General features: G+C 36.3%; 1 protein-coding gene across 1 annotated transcript; it reads left to right on the top strand.

Annotated features, from left to right (window-relative positions):
- Window positions 1-24,864, top strand: LOC140168663 (carboxypeptidase B-like). The gene is made up of 10 exons (XM_072192077.1): window positions 1-143; window positions 3,696-3,777; window positions 5,882-6,094; window positions 6,795-6,896; window positions 8,085-8,192; window positions 14,912-15,022; window positions 18,791-18,878; window positions 20,754-20,971; window positions 23,396-23,480; window positions 24,433-24,864. The coding sequence occupies exons 1-10, from the start codon at window positions 34-36 to the stop codon at window positions 24,624-24,626; spliced, it is 1,311 nt and encodes a 436-aa protein (XP_072048178.1). The 5' UTR covers window positions 1-33; the 3' UTR covers window positions 24,627-24,864.
- Window positions 24,865-25,222: the final 358 nt, after the last annotated feature.

Genomic DNA, 25,222 nt, shown 5'->3' with positions numbered 1-25,222 from the left:
CATCTTGTTGTTATCTCAGTTATAAAAACCAAGATGAAGCGCTGTCTACTGGATCAGTTCTCACAATCAGCAGGCAAGATGAAGTCCATACTGGTTGCGTTCTCTCTCTTTGTGGCTGGGTGCCTAGCAGTCAGATATGACGGGTAAGTGTGCTTCGGAATTGGGCTATTTGAAATTCATATACCATGCGCGTATATGGGGGGGCTTTGGGCCGAGAGCCCCGGGTAAAAGCAGGGGCGGTAAAAGGAAGGGACAATTTGTGGTCATCTTTGTGATCGTTTTTCGAATTTGTCTTCGTTTCGTCGCCCGCAAGATCACGAAAATGGCCATTTTGAGATAATTGCATCTGAAGTTTTTGCAACTTTTAACCGTTTGTCATACATTGCCTCGATTAAAATGACCCCTTTTCTTGAATGGATATGAAAATACAAATATTTAAGTTACATTTATTGTATAAAATACATTGTTGTCATTCACGAATTAATTGTAATTATTCATTAAACTTATACGCCAGTATGTCAAATTTTTTGAAAAATTATTTTCCATTCAAAATTGACATACGACACGTGATACGTCAGTATGTCGACTAATAGTTGAATTCGTTATCCATATTGACCACACAACCATGATATACCAAAATAGTGGTGTATGTCACATTTTTGCGACATAGTGGCGCATGTCACTGATACGCCACTATCATCGTCCAAAACAAGGGGAATGTTGTACACAATAATTCCATTGAGTGAGATACGCCAAACCTAATTAGTGATAATACTTTATTAATTAATGACATGCATGTCTTGAAAGTTTGTCAGAATGTAGAGCTTTATACATAGATTATGAAACTGATCTTATCTCATTTTGTCAAAAATGGCTGATAACCCACTATGTCTTGGGAGCGACGGTTTGTTCATCATCATAACGTTCTCCTTCAATTAGACGACAAGATTCAATTTGTTTTTAAAAATTCAAAAATGTCAGAATTGAACATATATTCATGACCATATTTGGAATCGGCATACAAAATGCATAACAATGATTACAAACAAGCCAAGTATTGGTTTAGTGGTTTTTGATATTTTGAGAAAATATCTCAAAACTGGACTTTTTATGTTGAAGCCTATGACTAGCACGCATAACATTATTCGGAGAACCGTTGATACATAAATATGCACAATGGCTGAAGCCGCTTAAAATGATTGATGAAAAGCTGAAATAGAGATATACCGTTTAACCATTTATTTTTTCGAAATATTGACAAAATACTGCATGAGAAAATCTAAAAGGTTACACCCGTATATTTGCAGAAAAAAATTTCTTATTATACCCGGGCATAAAGAATTAAGGATAGTCTCTCTTGACATGGTAACGCAGTGTCTAGCTTTCATCGTAGGGGTTAGTAAGTAATTTTTTAAACAGTCGTCTTAGGGTACCGTATTTAAATAAAGGCACTTAATTTAATGCCCACGTGACCAGATGGGCGCTGAAATTACAGCCTCTACACAGGATGTCTGGAAAAGTTACTTTTGGCACAGCGGGTGGTCTTCCTGTGTATGTTAATTGGAAACGCGGGATGCATGCTTTTCAGGATTATTGTAAGAGTTTCCGTCGATAACTTTCTCCGTCTATAAAAACTTCCAAAATTTAGTTCTTGAAAACATACTAAAAAGCAGAATCCCCAAATGTGTAATTAAGTTGCCTTATACATTTTCAGCAATTTTGATGATACTTGTCTCTTAGCATTGTAGCACATCTACTGATCACTTTAAGTTGTCTCACGTCGTATGGCGGCGCCCAAGGCTCACGTGGGCATTAAATGTAGTGCCTTTTATTAAATAGCCTACAGTGACTGAATGTGCAAAAATGATGAAGTGGGTGATAGTGTAGTTTGAGACTGTCGGATCTCTGAATGTCCCTTTAAAGAGCTTAATTTTGTAACGATACATTGTTAAGCTGAAAGATAGCGATTGTTTTTAGCAAATGAGGGCTTTTTGTTGCGTTGGAAGGAGCGCGCTACCTCATTGGTCAAATACCAATCGCTCGTCGCTCAGCGATGGAGTATAAATTCAGCTTTACATTTAGAGTAACAATTAGGGTTAAACTAGTAATAGGGATGACCATCATAATTTCATGTTGCCCCCTTTGCTACAAAATATTGTTTTCTGGAAAGAACTCATCAACAGAAGTATTTTGGTGGTTAAATGGTCAAAATCGGTCAAAAACTTTTCGAATTATGAATTTTCAAAGTTTCCCATTCTGACCGGTCATTGAACGAAATAAATTGACAAAGTCTAAATATAGCAATGTGAGCAAAATTGGTATAAGCATATATTTACCTTTTATATTTCTTTATTTTAATATATATGCAAACATGAAACAAGCATATTGTGAAAGTATCAAAGGGTTTCTTATGAAATGGCACTTTACTAGTCAATAGCATTAAGTATTTCTTCAAACCGAGGCACTGAAATCATGCTTTTAGAAAACATTTGCCAAAAATCATCCATAATGGCCAAAGTGGCACAAAATCAAAAGTCCAGGTGAACTTTTTTCCACAACAATATACACTACACATAAGAAAAATACTAATGTACTACAAGGGATTTTCAACATAGGAATCCAAACAATCAAGTACCAACATGCACAGCTTTGTCCTGATATCACTTCTGGGGTTTTAACAAAATGTTTAACCTCTATTGTGATTGGCAGCAGCATAAGGCATCTCTTTGATAGCTGATAATGCCCAGCCATTCAGCAAGTGGCTAATAACTGACCTTGATAGGCTTGAATGAATACTGTCATGTGCTACAAAACCATCACACTCCAGGGCCTGGTCACTCCATATGCTACAGGGAGCACAGTACTTTAACAGTGGAGTGAAAGACTCATTATTGATTAGGCGCGTATTTTAAAAGTACAGCTCCTGTGCGTGTATAGCAGCAAGTCAGTGCAGATGGTATAAATATAAGAACATGTTTAGGGTTGAGATCAGGTGAATAATACAACAAATGAGCACGAAACTTCACATTTATGTTCAGAAAGGTGTCTATTTAACATGATTCGAAAGGTGTTTGGAAATTCCAAAGGGAAGCTGGTATTTAATTTTTAACTCGAGATCTACTTGTCCATTTTTTAATCTTTTTACAGAGGGTATGATAGAGGTAATAACGACAACTCTGCCAAATTACAGCTCAGTAGGTCAAGGTGTTCACCTGATCTTATTCATCTGAATATTTTGTGCCATTCTGAGCAGTGCTGCACTGGGCCACTGGCAATTAAGCCCACTGTGGTGATGGACCAATTTTGACTCACACTTACAGAAAAACCAAATAAGTTATGATGCTGTAATTTGCAGGATAGTTACAAAACATAATTGGCATTAACATCTCTAATTTTTACAGAAAAATTATGAAAAATAAAAGAATGAGCTCAATTTAGAAATGTCTGTGCAAGCAGTGCACAGTTGAGCTCCCTGCATGTCTATGGGAGTGTTCTAATCAAGTTGATGGTTCATTGGTCATCCCTACTAGTAAGATAAATATCCTAATCATCAAAATCATCGTTATCAATTCATCATCATCTTCATCGTCATCATTACATTCATCATTATAATCAAACTGGCTTCACAAATCAGAGATAAAGTTATTGAAAAATGTGATAAAGTAATTAATAACTTTGAATATTTGCTTGTTTAGGTATGAGACTATTCGTATCGAACCACAGAACCACGAGCAAAGAACATGGCTACAAATCTTGGAATTATCGCTGAAAGACAAGGTAAGGTTATGTAACTTCAAGGGGTCTATAATCAAAAACAATTAACCCTAGAACTACGAATGGGGGGTTGTACCAACCCCTTAAGATTTTTTATCCGTCATAAAAAAAGTGCACGCGTTTACGCCCAAACGACCTAAGCTAATCGTAGATACATTTTTGCGCTCATTTTGGTGATAAAATTGTCACCCCAGCACCTTACCTGGGGGGTACGACCGGCCATCAAAGATGACAATAGGGAGAGGGGGGGTGGTTGGGTGGGGGCTGGTAAGGCCTCAATGATTTTTATTTCGCTCCTGTGAAATTATTTCAAGAGCTAATGACTTTATACTTGTTAGTTTGGTGTAAATAGTCATTTCCTTTTATTTAACAGAAATATTTTGTAGAATTTTTTAGCCGAAAATCAATTTTGCCTATACTTTTAATTGTACATAGCCAGAATGTTCCAAATTATGCAGTCATAGCGACATTATGTGGGAAATGTTTGTACTTATTTTGGTATCACTGGCCGAAGCGACCCATAGCTATACAGTAATACCACATCAGCGGATGTTTAAAGACATTCCCATAAACCAATGGGGTTTCTGACCTTGGTATGCCTGCCTTTTGTACACATGTGGCACAGTTGACCATACCTTGCATTGGAATTGTGTGCAAAATATCTGATGTTTTCATCATTTTATTTAACATTCAAAACATTGAGACTTATGAATAAAATGAATACAATGGGTCAATATGAATATTTTCTATAAGAAAAGCTAATTTATTTTCACAAGTTTTGACTATTAGCTAGTAGGCTGCAATTTTAAAATTACTATTTTGTGTGTGTGGCAATGGGGACTTTGCCTTTAACATTAGGTTATATTGATCAAAATTTCCCAATCATAGTGCATTGTAGGAATGCTTTTAAGCCTCCTCTTTAACCCCCTTCTTCGTAGTTCCTGTTACAAAATTTGACTCAGTAATTCTAGGATGGCATGATCATTGTACCGATATTATCACGTGACCAGTCCAGCAAATCAGTTACCCGATAAAGTCTGGTCGTCATGGTCGTTCCAGACACAGCGTAGCAAAGTTGCAAAGAGTATGTTCCAATATAAGATTTATTTCCTAAACTCTATATGTCTTTAAGGGGGTACTACACCCCTGTGGTAAATTTGTGATTATTTTTGCATTTTCTCAAAAAATAATAACACACTGTTAACAAAAGTTATGTATATTATTGGGGCAAGGAATTCAATTACTACACTGAAATTTCAGTGACTCAAGACAAACGGTTCAGTATATATGATAGGAAATGAGGTACATCCTAGCGGTACCTTATTTCTTATCATAAATAACGAACCGCTTGTCTTGGGTCACTGAAATTCCTGTGTAGTAATTGGATTCCTTGCCCCTAAAATATACATAACTTTTGTTACCACTGTGTTATTAGTTTTTGAGAAAAATGCAAAAATAGACACAAATTTATCGAGGGGTGTAGTACCCCCTTAACCTTTCTTACACTTGGTGTAGATCAAAATTGACAAAAGGCCTGATCGTTGTTATAATGTATGCTTAAGGGCAGATTGTTGGTCGAAGCAGCCAAAATATCTACAAATCGTATACGTAGAAAACGTGCTTGATATATGTGACCGTACAGCACGAATGAGCCGGAAATGTCCTCAATTGTATTCTGAGTTACAGTGTAAAATGGGCATGAAGGTCATATTCATAGGTATTTCAATTTGGTGCTACGTGTATCTCATTAAATGAGGTACACGTAGCACCAAATTGAGGTACCTATGAATACGATCTTCATGCCCATTTTACACTGTAACTCAGAATACAATTGAGGACATTTACGGCTCATTCGTGCTGTATGGTCACATATTGTTGTTAATGAGTTATGTACGTTTTACAAAAGTGCTGTTGTTTCAGCCCTCTTTACAACATAACTCAAGAACAACATGACCTACAAAAGTATATCTGTGATATTTGAATCCTTTTACACACTTGCTATGAATTGATCAATGTAATTTTTGCCAAAGATCACTAGCATTCGCAAGATGCTGTGAACTACCAAATCGCAAAAGTTTAAAATAGTTGCTAATCTTAATTATTGTAGATCGATGTGTGGCAGTCCAGTGCATTAGAAGGTCACCCCATGGATGTAATGGTAGCTCCCCGCTTCCAAGCCGAACTCAAGGAGATATTGGACGTTCAGCAGGTGCCTTATCACGTGATGATAAAGGATGTGCAGTCATTGGTTGATACCCAAACAAAAGACGTCGGTACTTCAAACGATTTTGATTACACGCAGTATCACACCTATGATGAGGTAGGATCCGATTTATAATTTTGTTATTGTTAGTGTTGTTAACGATGATGGTGTTGACAATAATTATGGCGCATGATAAGTGATTATTAATATGATGAATATAATATTGTAATGATATGATAAAATATGATAATTCTTACATAATCTAACTGTTTAAAAAACAAAAACAAAAATAAAAAACAAAGATTTTTGGATATGGACGAATAACGGACTACTCTAAACTGTTCCTACACAAACCGAACCGTGAACAGGTGAAAAACTCGTTCCTCCACAGCTGCTAACGATGCGTCATCTAAAAATTGGGGGGGGGGGGGGTGTCTTCAAAACATTTTCAAAACCTACTTTTTGCTGTTTTTGCTACCCATCAGTATACCAATTCTCAACAAAAAGCACCCTAAAAGCACACGAATTTGCCCTAATCATGCTAATTGGGCGTTTTAAGGGCACTTTTGTCAAAATGCATCCAATTAGGCGCATTGGTCTTCACTGAAAACCCACCCATCGATATACCAAAATCGCTAAAAAGGTACCCCAAAAACCGTGGCACATCCCCGTATACCTCCAACCATGAGATATTACCCGGGCTCAAATTCCTATATACTGAACTTTGAATAGCATAATTGCCATTTCTTGGGGATTAATTCGTCAGTAGGTGAACACGAATTACATGTGACAATTTCCATCACATTGCTTTCCACAGATCCAGCAGTGGGTGGTAGATTTCTCTGCTCAGTATCCAAGCATTGTCTCTATGTACAAGCTGACAACATCATTCGAAGGACGTGATGTACATGGAATTAAGGTAAGACACAACATCTTTTTGGTCTTATAGCTATCGGTGCCCGAAGAGGTACCGATGGCACTTTTTATCGTACCCTGAATATTTGTACACTGCATTCGTTTTTTATTTAATGAAAAACAATAACACTATGCAAATGTAAATTATTATGCTTGATACAATGTATCACATCCCCAGGGAGTGATGATAAGAGTCATCGGTACCTAACCGGGCACCGATAGTTCTATAGGACCAAATTGGATGTGGTGCCTAACTACAGAGGAATACAAATTTAAGGACTTCCCATCATGCACTGTAAAATTGTTATCACTAGGGTTTCAACTGCCACTTTACTTTTCAAATCCCATTGAATTCTGTGCAAAAGATGTTAATTTAAAATTGTGTGTGTGTCATTATTACTTGGTCGATTTCAGAACAAAAAAGATGTGTGTATAAAGGATAATTCACACTTTCTGTAGATTACATAAAATGAGAAATCGACCAGCATATTGACAGTGTTTTGATTGAAAATATAGCTGTACAAATTCAAATTTAACCATGCACTTCTATGCAGTAGAGCAGTGGTGTCGTGTTACTCACACTGATCTGTTCGCTGCACAATTAACCCAGTGGTGTGTTGGGTAGTACATCACTCACATCCTCCTCCGAGGTAAATACCTGTAGCATTCAGAAGTAGTCCGCACGTTATCTCGTAAAATGTTGCAACACCTTTTTTGTTGTATAGAAGAACCACTAGACAGACCCATCTTGCAAGAATTTTTTTATGCTACACTCATAGCAGTGGCTTGCCTGAATTGATGTTAGGCTACAACTTATCTAAATAAATGAGGGCAGCTTTCAAGCTGTTAAAACTTACTTACCTTGTTACGTAATAAAGACTTAAAGGAGTATTTCGTGATCCTAGCATCTTCTTTTTATGACATTTTTCAGTAGATATCCACGAAAAAAGCTTATTGCCATAGATTTCAGTTGATTCCGAATTTGCGTTTACGAGTTATGCATGATTATGTGTATTACATTGTTCCATAGACAATATGTTGTAATTTCGTTCTGGTGTACCAGAATGCAATTCAAATTTTGGATGTTTAAAAAACTGGTACATAAAATGATATTATAATGATATGATGAAATAGTTTTAAAATAATCGACAAATATGATATATATTTAATACACGCATAATTCATATTTTAGCTTACAGGTACCGGTGGCACGCAACCCAAGAAAGCAGTCTGGTGGCAGGGAGGTATTCACGCTAGGGAATGGATCTCACCCGCCACAGTAATGTGGATCTGTAAATCGGTAAGCTTTATACTTCTCACTGATCCTTTTGCATTCTCTTGAAACGGGGTAATATTTATGTTTACAAAGCTCCTCAATATTTTGGTGTTACTTGTAATTCGTCAAAATTGTAAACATTTGAACGTCTTCCGTGGGTTATATGTGGAAGTTCGTAGAGATATTGCGATTTGCAAACGTAGCATCGAACGTACGTGGAATCTATTCAAAATCCCGCCACAGGAGAGTGGTTTTGAATAGATTCCATTTCCACGATACTTACGTTTGAAAATCGCAATATCTCTTATATCAAAGATGCAAATGGCAATTTCTGTACGACCGATCTCATACGCATCTTAATCTGCACGTATGAACTGCAAGTATGCATGAAGTCATTTTTTACACCTCAATGTTGCTTTATTATAGGCCTAATGTATATAATGGTCATTTTTTTGTGCAGAATCTTCAATACTGGCTAAATAAGCGACTCCGCTCCGTCACAGGAGTAGTTGCTCTCTATTATGAGTTACCGTACTGTGCACATACGAACAAATAATGCTGTCAAATGTTATCACTGCGATCACGTGCGATCCCCTAGTGTAACGATCATTAACCGCCGCGGTTACAATGTTTACAAAGACTAGCGGAATGCCCGCGCTCCGCGCGGGCATTCCGCTAGTTGAGTAAACGGGAGCGATTACTAAAACGGGAAGAATCGCTGAACAGATTTACATCATGATAGAGAATATTTAGGCCTACCCTAAGCCATAACACCGTATAGGCCTACCTTAAGATCCATGTATCGTCCGTCCTTCAATGAAAAGGTTAATAATCTGTCCATTCTTCTTTTCCTTTGTTCGATCGCTCTTTCTTTCTTTTTCTTCTTTCTTTCTTTCTTTCTTTCTTTCTTTCTTTCTTTCTTTCCTTCCTTCCTTCCTTCCTTCCTTCCTTCCTTCCTTCTTCCTTCCTTCTTCCTTCCTTCCTTCCTTCCTTCATTTCTTTCTTTCTTCTTTCTTTCTTTCTTTTTTTTCTTTTCTTTTCTTTTCATTTCTTTTCTTTTCTTTTCTTTTCTTTTCTTTTCTTTTCTTTTCTTTTCTTTTCTTTCTTTCTTTCTTTCTTTCTTTCTTTCTTTCTTTCTTTCTTTCTTTCTTTCTTTCTTTCTTTCTTTCTTTCTTTCTTTCTTTCGTTCTTTCTTTCTTATTTTTGCTTCCTTCCTTCCTGGCCGAACCCTTACCGTACCCTTACGATATTTATAGTCTTCGTAGGCCTAATCCAGTTATCCCCGCCGTTATCCCATCCCGTATATCATAAACCATAAACCTAGTACACAAGTTGGCCGTGCGTGCGGGTCAAGTGGCGCGCGTTGTGTACTCCGACGCGCTAACGACACGATTTCTGCTAGATATGTGGACGCGTTGGTTGGCATAACACGTAAACAACCAGCCGCTATATATTTACCCGAAAAACTCACTTTTTTACTGATTTTGAGGCCATTCCTTGACCGTTTTCAACCAAATAAAGTGCAATGCATTTCCCGTATATTCCCCAATCTCCCGTATTAATTTGGCGACATTGGGATCGAAACTGATGGAGCCTTTCAATCTTCATACATACAACATTAGCCTATTTATAGTAAGATGTGGGTCATTACGTTATCTTAGACTTACATACACTTCTCATTTTCACCTGAGATTTTCTATCCGTCACGTTAAAGGAACACTCCGGTGATCGCATCATTATGCTTATTATATTAGGCAATTTCGGTGACATTTGAATATCGCGTGGTGAGAGACGGCTGTTTTTATTTGTTTTTAGGATAAAATATGAGTTTGTTTTAAATAAAACCACGTGATTCGCGCTTGATAGTTATTTTTCTAACATAATGCATAATGTTGTGATTGCCGGAGTGGTTCTTTAACAAGTTGTCATAATAGCCACATGGCATGCAGGAGGGGCAAAAAGAAAAAAATGACCAGCGGTCATTAGTTCGGCCCAATTTCACCAGGATATCTGCACGAAAATTACAGTTTCATACTATTTGAAGTAAAAGGAGATATCATAAAGTTTTGAATTAAATCAAATACTGGAACTTACATTTTTTTTTTGCAACTTGCTACGTTGCATCTGAAACCATCAGACTTCATCAGGCAACTGACCCGCTGGGCTGGTCATGTGACACTTTGAGACGGCTAGGGATCGTCTTGATGGCCCTGTCCCATGCGTGAGATAAGTTGTGTCTCAGTCCCCCTTTCTTGTTAAGTGACGGCTGCTCTACTCTCTCCCAGATGGCTTCCTTGATGCCTCTCGTATGCCACTGTTCCTCCTTATCGAGAATCACTGCGTCCTCGGTGTCAATATTATGACCAGTGTCTTTAAGGTGAAGGTACACGGCGGAGTTCTGGGCCTCGTTTGTACTGGGCCTCCTATGTTGATTGAGTCTAGCTTTCAAGGCTTGTTTTGTTTCGCCAACATAGGCAGTAGAACAATCAGCGTCACCGCACACTAATCCATACACTAAGTTTGAGCGTTTTTCTTTTGATTGTTTGTCCTTTTGAAATCCCAAAAGCTTTGAGGTGTTTCTTTACACGTTCTGACAGTCCAGCTATATATGGGATTGTGACGCGAGCTTTGTTGGGTTGACACCACCATCAGACTGTTTTTGGTCTTTTCTGCTCAGTTCGGATAACCGCAGCACACCGTCGACGTCCTATACGATAAATATAAATTTAATACTCCGTTGGTGAGCGACGGGCGAGTGGTAGTGAGCGACAGGCGAGTGGTATTTCACTGAACGCAAGAAAAGGAGTTCTATCTGATTGGCTAGCAATCGATCGCTTAGGTCGCTCAGTAGTCAACTACAAACTCATGCATTCAATTCGATTGAAATCGATTATTCTATTATTGACGAAGATAAAGAGCGTGATAGTGTGTCAATAATGTACATTGTATTGCACCTGGTTTTACCAGCATTCCTTTATAAAATAATTTTCTCAAAGAGTTAAATATTATCAAAATTTTTACCCAGGATTTCAAATGTTTTACATCAAAATTGCAGTTAAACATATCCACAGCAAAATACCGGTCCTCACTAATTAGTACATTTAATTTCCAGTTAGTACATTTAAACGAAACCTGTGATTTACGTGACAACATATAAAATGTTCTTACAATAGAAATATCATATGGGATACTGATATGGTAGGCCGCAACCGCCACAACGTGGAGCTGCTACGCGTAGCTGACTTTTTGTTCCGTGGAGCCAAATTGACCAATCATGTTAGAGTTTTTCATTACTCGGAGGTAAAACTGACCAATCAAGTACGACTTACTCATTACGTGAAGCGAATTTAGTCATTAAGAATTTGCCAGACGAGCTTCACGTAGTTGCAAGATATCCTCGGTCACGATAGTTATGATTCAAAAAGTAATTTATGAAAAGTACGAACCGACTTATTATTAAGATGGACATGCACTCACAAGAAACTCATACAGTATTGTACACAACTATATAGCTAGGCAGAGTGGTGGTAAACCATGCACACAATTCTGCGATCTGCAGTGTATCGCCGGGAGCTGATTTGTACATCTTGCGCGGCGTGGCCTGCGGAATTCGACCTTCAGCAAACCAGTTCGGATTTACTTTATATACTAGTAGTAGGCCATACATACTGTAGTTACGGTACTGCCCGTTTTCCTATACACAATACTCAGTGCGCTCACCATTGACGCGTGACCTAGTGTATGTTAGAAGTATTATGCCATTGCCTATATGACGTCACTGTGTAAAAAATAACCAGTCAATATTTAAAGTATTCTCTGAAATTCTAGAAAATATAGTTTTGTAACATTTCCTAAATTTTAGCTAATTTAGGTGTTTGGAAATATTGGTACTTTTGTGTTTTAGGAAGGATATGTAAACGACAGATAACACCAAAAAATATGAACAAATTATTTCTAAACCGTGTTAAGTCTGCAAACCATTATGCTTCTCATTTTCAAGAACGCTGGTTAACAATAAGCAGACTATTGTCTCATTTCGTAAACAAAAGCCCAGACAGTATTGTTACCTTGCGTTCGCTTTATAATCATTCACCCAACTGAAACTATAATACCAGCTCATTGTTCATTGCACAGGTAAAACAGACACAAGTGCAGTGTGTATTTAACCAGAGAAGATCTGATGTAACATAGTTGAGCTGTTTTCATTGAGTGTTATCTTGGTTTAATAGCTTTTAATGGGGTTTAAGTCCTTCAAAGGTCGTGGTGAATTCTACTGTAGACATGACTGCATCATGATTATTTTAAAGTCAACAACATTCAACAATATGATCACCGTGATAGTATGACAGTATCAGTACCGTGGGTGTCAGTGATCCTGGCCTGACACAGTAGACAAACAAACAAACACGCCACACACATGGCACATGCATGCGAGGTAACATTGACTATACACTAATCAAACAATGGTATTGATCCTGTACAACTGTTGGTGGTTTATTTACATTCGATTCATTTAAAATCCACATAGTAAACATCAATTTTGGCAAGAGTTTTCTCTCTCTGGAACGATGATGCATCAACTGGCTCCGCGTAATGAAAAGATCTAACATGATTGGTCAATTTAGCTCCGCGAAGCGAAAAGTAAGGTACGCGTAGCAGCTCCACGTTGTGGCGGTTACGGCCAGCCATATACTGATCATGCGAAAATCGTAAAACATAGAATAAACGGTTCCAAAAAAGTAAGTCCCCCCCTAAGACATTTTACTATAATCCAAAAACGGCTTGATCAATTCTCTTGTTTTAAAGTTTGGAACATAGACTGATTAGTTATGCATCAAGTCAGCGGGGTTTTGTTGCTACTTTTTATCATCTTCATTGCAAAATGCAGCCATTTATGAAATTTTCAGCAAAAAAAAAGTTGCATTTTTCTACATAGGCTTTTTATGCTTCAATTTGTGTTTGACAATTTTTTCCCTTTAAGTGAGTAATTTAATCAAAAAGAAGCATAACTTAATTTAATTAAATTTAAGCGTTTCCTGATTTAGGTGTCACACATTCAAAAACACTTTTTATGGTTCAGTGAATAAATTAAAATGAATGCTGCAGCTTATTAATGTCTTTCAATAATGAATAGGCCTTCCTTCATTTGAGGTGGCTTCCAAGCATCGTTCTTCTCGGCTATTGGTCAAGCTGGTTCCCCGCATGCTGCAGGATTTGCTGCAAAGTCCTTTAAGGTGGTGTTGTCCCTCACTTGTCCGCTTGTAACAAGTTGGGTCTTTTTAACGGCCACCCATATAAATTTTTTTGAACCATTCAAGGAATGAGCAATGAAACAAGTGTATAGGGATCCAGCATAAAAGATCTAACCAAGAATCTGTTGGTCCAATGGTTAAATTAATCAATGAACACAAGATTTATCATTGAAGTAATGAGGTTGCGGTTGTTCCTTCCTAATAAATTTAATTAGAATGAAAAACTTGTTAAATTTACGCATTTTAATGCATACAAAAAGCCAATTTAGAAAAGTGCAACTTTTGTTGATGAATAAAATTTCATAAATGGCTATATGATTACTCACTGAACCATAAAACATGTTTGAAATGTGTAAAAATTAATTCATGAATTTCTTAACTTAAGTTATTTTAATAAAAACAACAAAAAATATAGAAACATTCCTTTTTGATTAATTTTCTTCAAGTGAAAGAGGTCTGAAACCAAAAGTCATGCATAAAAAGCCTATGTAGAAAAGTGCAGCTTTTTTTTGGCCGAAAATTTTAGAAATGGCTGTATTTCTCACTGAAGATGATAAAAGATAACAACAAAACCCCGTTCACTTGATGCATAACTAATCACCCTATGTTCCAAACTTTAAAACAAGAGAATTGATCAAGCCGTTCTTGGATTATACCAAAAAATTCTTAGGGGGGACTTATTTTTTTGGAACCGTTTAGAAACAGTGTGGCCGGATCTCAAAATCTCAAATTGTATGCATAGCCTGAGTCGCACGGCCTATCTCAAACAAAATCACCATGCGTAGTTGTTGAAAAACGTGAGGATTTATCGTACTACCACGGCAATTTTTAACACGAACATATAGGGATGATGACGGTGTGCGCAGTTCTTCAGCGATTCTTTGATGTGGTCTTTCTCCTCTGGGATAAGTTCGTTCTCGCTTATGATGGTATCAGTTCTGTATTGTAAAGTTCTTATTACTCCCAACTTGTGTATCAATGGGTGATGTGATCCAAATTGTAAGTAATGATCAGTGTGCGTGGGTTTTCTGTAAACATTTGAAGTTAGCGAACCATCGTTCTTCACACTGATCAGGCAGTCTAAGAAAGCTAGCGTGTCGTCTTTACAACTTTCCTGAGTAAATTTGATGTTATCGTCTAGCTTATTGATGTGTTGAAAGAAACCTTCTAATTCGGTGCGCTCAATGATCACGAAGGTAGTTCAATGATCCCTAGCCGTCTCAAAGTGTCACATGACCAGCCCAGCGGGTCAGTTGCCTGATGAAGTATGATGGTTTCAGACGCAACGTAGCAAGTTGCAAAAAAAAAATGTAAGTTCCAGTATTTGATTTAATTTAAAACTTTGTGATTTTAACGACTGGATGACTGAGAATATTCACTATTTTAAAAAGAGATATATTATATATTTCACGCAAATAGCACTACCAATCGTACACTATTTATACTAAAATCAAGGTGTTTATCGAATGTGTGCTATGTTCTTTTCTTCAGATGGCCGAAGACTATGGAGTGGACCCTACTGTCACTGCCGTTATGGATGCCTTTGATTTCTACATCATACCTTCGTTGAATGCTGATGGATACGAATACACATGGAGTAATGTGAGTAGACCAAACACACAGGGGCTATTTTAACGTGCCTCCTGGCACGTTTGTGCAGTGAGATTAAAATTCCGCGCAGTGAGAATAAAAATCCGTGCTTAAAATATTTCTATGCATTTTGACAAACTCAATAGGGATGCTTTAAGTATAGCATAAAATATAAATATAAAAATTTCTCTTGAACTTCTTCAAAAATCAGAGATTTTAATTCTATCCTTTAGTTAAGTTGAATAAATCATGAATATGAGTGCAGGGGAAACTCTTCGGTCCGATGCCTTGAAAAGGCCTAAATGTAAAAACTTGTGAGCTTGGGGCTCTGCCCCCTTTACTCCGCCAGGGGCGTTACCATCGACTCCACAGGGGATCTAATATTATAAGGCGGATCCCCGGACCGCGGACCCCACCCGTTTGAGCTTGCAACATTTGATAACTTGCCAATAAAATATATTTCTATAATCCTTACAAGTGAGTAAAGCGTTGAGTTGGACAGCAGTAATCCCCCCTAAAATTTTTTTATAAGGCCTTCGCCCAATTTGCTTTTTTTAAATTCAATGTTATGTGACTTTTTAGTGAAAGTGGAAGATTGTTTGTACTCATTTCATGGGTGATTTTTTCCGTGTTCAAAAAGTAACAAAATTAAAGTAAACAAGGGTATTTTGCAGGTTTATTTGCAGATTAGGCTAAGTGTTGCTTTTTATAATTCAAGAGTGTCAAGTGTCCAATCAGGTCAAATACGGTCAAATATTAGTCACTTAAATGGGTGATTTTTTAAAAATCTCCAAAACTCGAGAGGGGAAACTTCCTTCTAACCAGGGGTGTAGCCAGGATTTACTTTTAGGGTGGCTGATTTTGAAAAAGGATCCTTTTTTGGACCTTTTTACCAAGAAAGCAAAAGAACCTAATTTTTTCGCTCGCTACGCTCGCGATTGGGTAAATGTGGACTTTTGGACCGAAAAAGCCTAAAAGGAGCATGTTTTTTCTACGCTTGCAAAGTGAACTTTTTTGGTCTTTGATGATTAAGGGGGCATCCCTACCTACGCCCCTGCCTCCAACACCCCCTCCCCGCAAGCTCGCTGTCGCTGGTTGATCACCGAGTGACCCTTTTCTCCTAAAATAGCCCCTGCAAACACATCAAAATACGATATAGTCCCTACTGCATTCAGTTACCGTAACTTTGAGCAGGGTGGTCTTAACCCTGGAAATATGGAAAATTTTGGGCGTCATAAATGCTAAATTGTTGGTCTAAAGTATATAAAAGTATACATATTTAGAATGGCAAAGACTTGATAAATTCATCTGTGAGGTCAAATTTGGGCCAAAATTCTCATTTTTGGAGACCCCCCCCCCATCGGGGTTTTTGCCCAATTTTTTCGGTTTACGTAACAAAAAAATTCTTGGGCCAAAGTATTTTTTATTAATTTTAAATAAAAATATCAAGGAACCGTGTTTTTTAAATTTTGACCAACTTCACCAAAAAAAAATTGAAATTTGGGAGAAAATTTGGCTTTTTATGATATTTTTTGAAAATTGAGCATTTTGTGACCAAAAAAACGGTTCCTAAATATTTTATCTCTGGCCCAAGATTTTTGTTGTTGTTACTTTAAGCGATGTGTTTTATAGGGGAGGGGTTTTAGAAAATCACACGTTAATATGACATTATCACTTTGTGAATATCTTTTCTTAAACCATTGCCGTGACGTCACTCTATTCAATTTACTGTTGATTATTATCTACGAATCAACACTTTTCTGAACGAATCAACGGTTAAGTGTGGATTCGTAAGTACGAATCCACCGAATCTACCGGGGATTGAACCCGGGTCGCACGCGTGAGAGGTGTCAATGCTGACCACTACACTATTGCTACCTTGTCGATGATTCACGTAACAATGCTTAGTTAAGTCTGCCATTGACGTATCGTAGTAAAATCATGGAATATTTTGTTTTTTTGAACACAAATCATGAAAGGTTGTCTTTACCATGTTTATTACACTGAATTTGGCAGTGAATGCTTTATTGAATTCACCAATTAATTTAATTTACCAAAAAAAAAAAAAAAAAAAAAAAAACACGGAATCGAACCCGCAACATGATAAAAGAATACATTTACATAGGTCTAACACAGAAAATCTAAACATCCAGCGCCTTAGCCCTTTAGACCACGGAGGAATTCGATGAATCAACAAGTGGTTTTAAAGGTGTTAAAATAACAAGTGAGGTAATATAAATCGATTCAATGCCGCATTAGTGCATGTTCTTAATATATACAAATATAATGCTGGAAGTGAATGAAATATTTTAAATGAAGACTAAATATTATTAGAAGTGCTTTTAAAAAGTAAATTACAAACATATACAATGAATACAATAAATATATATATATATATATATATATACAATGAATATGCCTAAATTTAAAAATGCATAAAAGAAATAATAATAATTTTCAATAGATAAATAATAGATCAATAAATAAATATATGAATAAAAGCTTATTATGAAAAGATGAATAAATAAATAGTTAAATAAATATATAGATAAATGAATAAGAAAGAAAGAAAGAAAGAAAGAAAGAAAAAAGAAAGAAAGAAAGAAAGAAAGAAAGAAAGAAAGAAAGAAAGAAAGAAAGAAAGAAAGAAAGAAAGATAAAATAAGTAATAAAAAATGTATCCACTCTCTGTGCGTAGTCATGCAATAAATATTCATGCAATAAATGAAATAATAATAATAATTTCAAATAATTAAATAATAGATCAATAAATAAAAAATAAATAAAAAAATAAAAAATAAATAAAAAAATATATGAAAAGATGAATAAATAAATAATTAAATTAATGAGAAAAATTAAGAAAGAGATAATAAATTTAAAAAAGAGAAAGAGAGAAAGAAAGAAAGAAAGAAAGAAAGAAAGAAAGAAAGAAAGAAAGAAAGAAAGAAAGAAAGAAAGAAAGAAAGAAAGAAAGAAAGAAAGAAAGAAAGAAAGAAAGAAAGAAAGAAAGAAAGAAAGAAAGAAAGAAAGAAAGAAAGAAAGAAAGAAAGAAAGAAAGAAAGAAAAAAAAGTAATAAAAAAATGTATCCACTCTCTGGGCCTAGTCATGCAATAAATATTCATGCAATAAATGAAATAATAATAATAATTTCAAATAAATAAATAATAGATCAATAAATAAATAAATGAATAAAAAAATATATGAAAAGATGAATAAATAAATAATTAAATAAATGAGAAAAATGAATATATAAAGAAAGAAAGAAAGAGAGAATAAATAAATTTAAAAAAAGGAAGAAAGAAAGAAAGAAAGAAAGAAAGAAAGAAAGAAAGAAAGAAAGAAAGAAAGAAAGAAAGAAAGAAAGAAAGAAAGAAAGAAAGAAAGAAAGAAAGAAAGAAAGAAAGAAAGAAAGAAAGAAAGAAAGAAAGAAAGAAAGAAAGAAAGAAAGAAAGAAAAACAAATAAATAAAAAATAAAAAATAAATAATAAATAATGTATCCACTCTCTGGACCTAGTCATGCAATAAATATTCATGCAGTAAATGAAATAATAAGAAAGAAAGAAAGAAATTGAAATAAATAAATTAATTAATTAATAATTAATTTAAAAAATGTATCCACTCTCTGGGCTTATTTATATTTGGGGCAATGGTTTAAGTCAGAGAATACACTCGAAAGTATTGATTCGTAGATCCCAATCCACTCGCTATCGCTCGTGGATTCGGATCTACGAATCAATACTTTCTCGTGTATTCTCCTTAACATATTTTTTTTTTTCAGGATCGTCTTTGGCGTAAGACAAGATCAAAAACCAGCGGATTCTGCGTTGGTACCGATCCTAACAGAAACTACGCCTATGAATGGGGAGGTATGTATTTATTGGGCTATTCCAGTTGAAATCCACACTACCCCTGTGGAAGATTTTGGAAATACCTTCCACAGGGGGAGTAAGTTTTTCAAATATAATTGGTCAGAGTTAATCAATTTGAAACTCATACTCACCTGTATTATGGCTTTACCTATATATCCTCCACAACTGGCGTGAGTATTTCAAATGGAAGTTACGCAATGGTCTATTATATTCGAAACGTATACTCCCTCTGTGGAAGACTTTAGCTAAATCTTCCACAGGGGTAGTGTGAATCTTAAATGGAATAGCCCATTCCACCGCTCTCTTAAATTTTCCGATTAAATATTCAATAAAAATGAGTTTTCAATCATTTGCCGATTGAAGTTTGGGACAACCCATTTGCGATTGAATATTCTGTAGATTGTTTTGAATTTTCAATTGTTTTAATCAACAAAATGAGTGATTCTTAATCTTTTAATGATTGAAGTTAGGGACAAATCTTTTCCGATTGAATATTTAGTCGAAAAGATTGATTTACATTATTTTTCAATATTTTGCCGACTGAAAGTAGGGATACATTCTTTCCAATTGAAAGAAAAGACTGGACAAATTCATATTAACCCTAACAGAACTAGGACTCACTAAAGCTCACTATTAAAACCGCTCTGCGTGCATGCATTCCACGGGACTTGATGACGCAATCAGACCAAGTCATATATACCCAGGGAATCGTTGGCCGGGCCAACGTCACCTGTGTAGCTACGGCTGGGGATCTTCTGCGTGGCAAGCGAGGGGTCCGAGGTTCGAATCCCAGGGGTGCCAAGTGACTTTCCTCTTCATCTTCTCTCCTTTTTCGTTCCTTCTTTCCCTTCCGATACCAAAATACCTCGGGTAGGGTTAGGGTTAATGACCATGCATATTTTCCCTATATGCCTTCTTAACCCTAACAGAACTAGGACTCACTAAAGCTCACTATTAAAACCGCTCTGCGTGCATCCATTCCACGGGACTTGATGACGCAATCAGACCAAGTCATATATACCCAGGGAATCGTTGGCCGGGCCAACGTCACCTGTGTAGCTACATGCTGGGGATCTTATGCGTGGCATGCGAGGGGTCCGAGGTTCGAATCCAGGGGGTGCCAAGTGACTTTCCTCTTCATCTTCTCTCCTTTTTCGTTCCTTCTTTCCCTTCCGATAGCCAAAAAACCTCGGGTAGGGTTAGGGTTAAAAACATCTAATTCCAGCCATTATAACACATGCCATTTGACAGTACACAGCATGCTTCGACTTTATTTATAAATACGTTTTTATAAATACGCACGTGACCTATGGGCACGACATACCAAGACCAGCAAGCGTGACTAAATCCTCATGCATTGAGCACTATATACAGAAAAGGATAGGAACTCTGTAGATAAATATTATCAAATTTAAGTATTAATATTAGATAGCAAAATTATTACACATGGGGGATTCCGAATTGTAATAATTATGTTATCAAAAACAACATTTTGAAAGTATTTGACGACGAAAAAAAAATTTCAACAACGGAAATGTTTACAATGTAATCACAAAGTTGAACAAAACAGACAATTTTGCTGCACAGTAGTCTCATGTTGTTCCGCCTTTACATTCAAATGTATAAGAAGACCACCCGCTATATGTAAAAGGTCACTTCCAGACTTACTGTCTACAAGCTGTTATGGCAGTGCGGAGGTGGTCACGTGCTTATTTATAAAAACGTATTTATAAATATAGTCGAAGCACTGGTACATTAAGAATAATACTTTATTGGATGGGGAAATCAGTCTACAAAAATCTGAGTGAGAGTCAATCCATTCAATCCGTTTCATATACTAACTTTAATTATTTAATTCATATCTCATTTTAGGCGAGGGTGCCAGTACTTCCCCCTGCTCCGAGACCTACCGCGGCCCAACCGCTAACTCTGAGAATATAATCAAAGGTTCCACCGAGTTCCTGATGAACCTGAAGCAATCTGGCCATGACTTCGTCAGCTTCATCGATTTCCACTCATACTCGCAGCTGTTCTTGTACCCATGGTCATACTCAGCGCGAGCATCACTACCTGCAGACTCTACTGATCATGTAAGTTGCAGATTAGACGCCATGTATAGTTTGGTTCTCTAATGCTATCGGTACCCCGACAATTGTATGCTATGCTATTGAGGCGAAATTGCATTTTTTGGTATCATCTTTAGTTTTTTACATTTCTGTAGCGTTTTCCAGGGAGACCAGTACATTTGCATTTATTGCATTTTCTAAATACATAACGAATAACTTAATAAATATCGTGCCGTGGCGATATAATATACTGCGCACTCCGAACACATAAAACAAAAGCAATATCTTTACGATAATTAACCTAAAGTACCATAATTTTAAGTAATCATTGAATGGATAATTTTGTTCTGCGTATTTTGATACCTCATTTGGCATGATGCAACTTTATTTCCCCTAATGAAAAAAAGAGAGCATTTCAAAAGTAACAAATGTGGGCTATTGTCTCATCCAGGGTAATTCTTACCGGCTAGTTTAACGGGCTCATTTTGATAGATCAACACTTACTCGTCGTGCTCATAATTACTGAATTTCGAGAGAAAAGTATAAGTAGATTGTGTCACTTTTGAAATGCTCTCTTTCTTATTCAAATTGGTATAACATGTGAAAATAAATCCGCATAATATCGAATGAGGTATCGATTTGCAAAGACAAATTACCCATCTATTGATTACTTCATTTGGTAAATTAGGTTTAGTGTCTTTAAGATATTGCCTTGTTTTAAGGGATGGGGTATGAACGTTTGGAGCACATCAGACATATCGAATTGCATTCTGAATACGAAGAATGTCCTTCTGATATCAAATAATTTTGATTTTTGAAATTCGCAATGTAATACATATTTTATGGCAAATGATTAAAAATTGATATTTTTGATATTTAACAGTACTCGAAGTAAACTTTATAAATCTGATGATTTATACTTAAAGTGTATGTAGGTGGGCTGAAAAGCCGACGATCAATTGAAAATTTTGACCTTTCGTATTGAAGATATGGATTTTCCCCCCAAAACACCAAAAACAAAATAGGTCTTTTTGGGGAAAAAATCCATATCTTCAATATGAAAGGTCAAAATTTTCGAATGATCGTCGGCTTTTCCTCCCAGCTACATACACTGTAAGAATGTATCATTCGATTTATAAATTTACTTCGAGGACTGTTATATATCAAAAATGTGAAAAATATCAAATTTTAATAATTTGTCATAAAATTTGTATTATATCGTGAATTTCCATAAATGAAAATTATTTGATATCAGAAAGACATTCTTCGTATTCAGAATACAATTCGATATGTCTGATGTGCTCTCATGTCCCACAAAAAATACTGTCGAAACGCTCAAAACGCTCATTCCAGATCCCTTAAGTGAAAGTGATAGAATACTTTTTGTGCGTAGTACACATTGTATCTAGCATAACAATGAACGTTTGCATAGTGCTATCGGTTTAAAAGTGATGTCATGAGTACAATAGACAGAGCTATCGGTACAGATCAGAGCACCGGAAGCTTTATAGGACCAATCTAAACGTGGTGCCTTAGCCAAGTTTGTAAACTTTTATTAGGCTTAGCTGTTCTTTCTATTGTAAGCACATTATAAAGAAAGTACCGATATGTGTTCTCTGAGTGGTCGTATTATACGTTTAAGCACATTGAATTAATCGTATTACAATTTTTCAGCCACAAGATACTCGTAATAACACATTTGTGTAAAACAAATTCGAAGATCTAGCCTCTGGCTGTTTTGGAAATGTTGCGTCATCTTCTGTGTAACCAACCCAGTCTCAAACTAAACTGTCGTATATGATATCACACCACCAAATAAATCCCCATAGAGATATGTACTAAATTCGCCTCAAGAAAACGTCATTTTTTCTTCGCAAGAGCGACTCAATTCTTAGCGACAGCTATGATGGTTGAAATTAGCCCTAGCCTGATCCCTCTGACTGGGAAAAATATAGGTTGACCGTCATTATTTTTTACGACTTGTCCTCGAAGTCTATGATGTCTGGGAATTACTTAATTTACCTGCAAAATCATGCCAGTGTTTCTGTTCAGAAAAGACTGCTTAAAATCATTAAAAAATACTCGATCTCTCCCATCTGTGATGCACTTGCAGGTTTTGATATGACTAATCATTACCAATCCAAATTTAGCAAAAGTTATGCAAATTTCTGCTCATTTTAATGCTTACTTTAGGCCATCCATGTTTTTTTCTGAGAAATGCATTCAGGGCGCACGACCGTATAATACTATTTGGTGGTGTGAAATCACATAGTCAGTTTATATACATATTATAGCTCTTAACTGACTATATCGATATAGAGCAGTTTAGGATGACTATTAATATTGATGACCAGGAAAAAAACATGAAGACAAATTATACCAGTTCCACTTAATGACCCACTGTGACTTCACTTCTTATTGTTTTCGTTCCCGTTTTTCTGTTTTTAGGGTGTTGCTGCTACCAAGTTCTCTGATGGCCTTAAAGCTGTTTATGGAACAGAGTACACGGTTGGACCCTCTGCAAGGACTCTTTGTAAGTGCAAGCTAGCTGAATTGCTCATTTATTGTGGATTAATGTTGCGATTTGTTTTGGGAGCGTGAAATTACGCCCAAAAATGTGTAGAATTGGCACAAATAGTACTTATTGTTATACACAGAGTTAGTACTTTATAGTACAATGTGCATTTTGTGTTAAAGTCACAACATGAGGCAAACACACACTACGCACTATCTCTTTAGATATGTTACACATTGTTGCGCCCAAAGGTGACTAATACACCCTCTGTAGTTATATAGCAGTAAAAATGAAAGATACTTGAGTTTCTTTTAAAATTAGTCCGTGCTCAAAAGGATAAATATTTGCTTTTGATGTTCTGTATATCGACGATGATCAGGAAAAAATCTTTTGAAATCAAATCCTCCTAGTTCCATATTGGATTTAGTATAATTCATGTCTGTGACTACAAAGAACATGGGGAACAATTCTGGTTTACCCTGCGTACAAGTATTACCCTAATGATCCTAACCCACCCTAAATATAACCCTAGCCCTAATCCTAACCCACCCTAATTATAACCCTAATCTTAATTATAACCCTAAACTAACTCTAACCCTAAAACACAGGGTGCGCAGTGTAAACCAAAATTATACCGAAAAGAGCGGTATTGTATTCAATCTATGATTGCAGATATACACAGGTAATGGGTGCGCCCTGCTTGTAGTGCAAGGGGATATATTCAAAAATTGTAATCATCTATTGCTATGGTAGTTAATCCTGTTATATCATCACATGCACATCTACAGAAAATACAGATATGTGCCATTACGCTCAAGACAATTGATCACATCCCCAGTGTATGATAGAAAGAATCGGTAACTATCGGGTAACCGATAACTATCGGGTATCCGATACCTATCGGCTATCCGATAGCGTTATAGGACCGATCCAAACATAATGCCTTACCACTTACTGTTTATGATTTCAGATGCTGCATCTGGATGTAGTGTTGACTGGGGTTACGCTACTCTTGGCGCTAAATACTCCTACGTGGTGGAGCTAAGAGACACTGGAAGGTACGGCTTCCTGCTACCAGCCAATCAGATCGAGCCAAGTGGTATTGAGACATACGCTGCTGTTAAAGCTTACCTTGGACATATGTTGGAAGAATACTATCCTTAAAGTTTAACACAGAAACTCTAGAATTCATGTTCCTATAATAAAGTATAATATCGAAGTATAATTTACAATAAAGGCATGATGCAATGCTGAATCGTTATGGAATACCTTGGCGTTTTGTTTTACAAAATCTGAGCAATTTTGAAGTTAACCCTGTTGTATGAAACTTGACCCCTGTTGACAAGCCGGTAGCCAGGAGGGTGCGGGGGTGCGACTACTACTAATTGCAACAGAATCCATTTAATTACCATTCATTTCAAGTTCTTCGATCAAAAAAATATCGATCGAGAAACCTGCATTCTCGCCGATAAACTACGTTTTTAATCGCAAAAACTTGGTTTATCGATAGAAACTTGGTATATCGGCGAGAGTCCCAAATTTTTCGATCAAGAATTCACGTTTCTTGTTTTTTCGATCAAACAACTTGGTGTATCGGTGGTATATCAGGTTTTTTATCGATAATCTAGGTTTTTTGATCGAAAAACCAGGTTTTCAAAATATGATACTGTACTTTTATGCATTGTTGAAAGGTCCAAAAGGCAGATTATGTCAGGGGCTATTTTAACGTGCCTCACTGTCACGATCGTGCAATGAGATAA

This window comes from Amphiura filiformis, chromosome 13 (assembly GCF_039555335.1).
Source record: "Amphiura filiformis chromosome 13, Afil_fr2py, whole genome shotgun sequence".
NCBI classification, from domain to species: domain Eukaryota; kingdom Metazoa; phylum Echinodermata; class Ophiuroidea; order Amphilepidida; family Amphiuridae; genus Amphiura; species Amphiura filiformis.
This window is presented reverse-complemented; position numbering and strand designations above follow the sequence as displayed.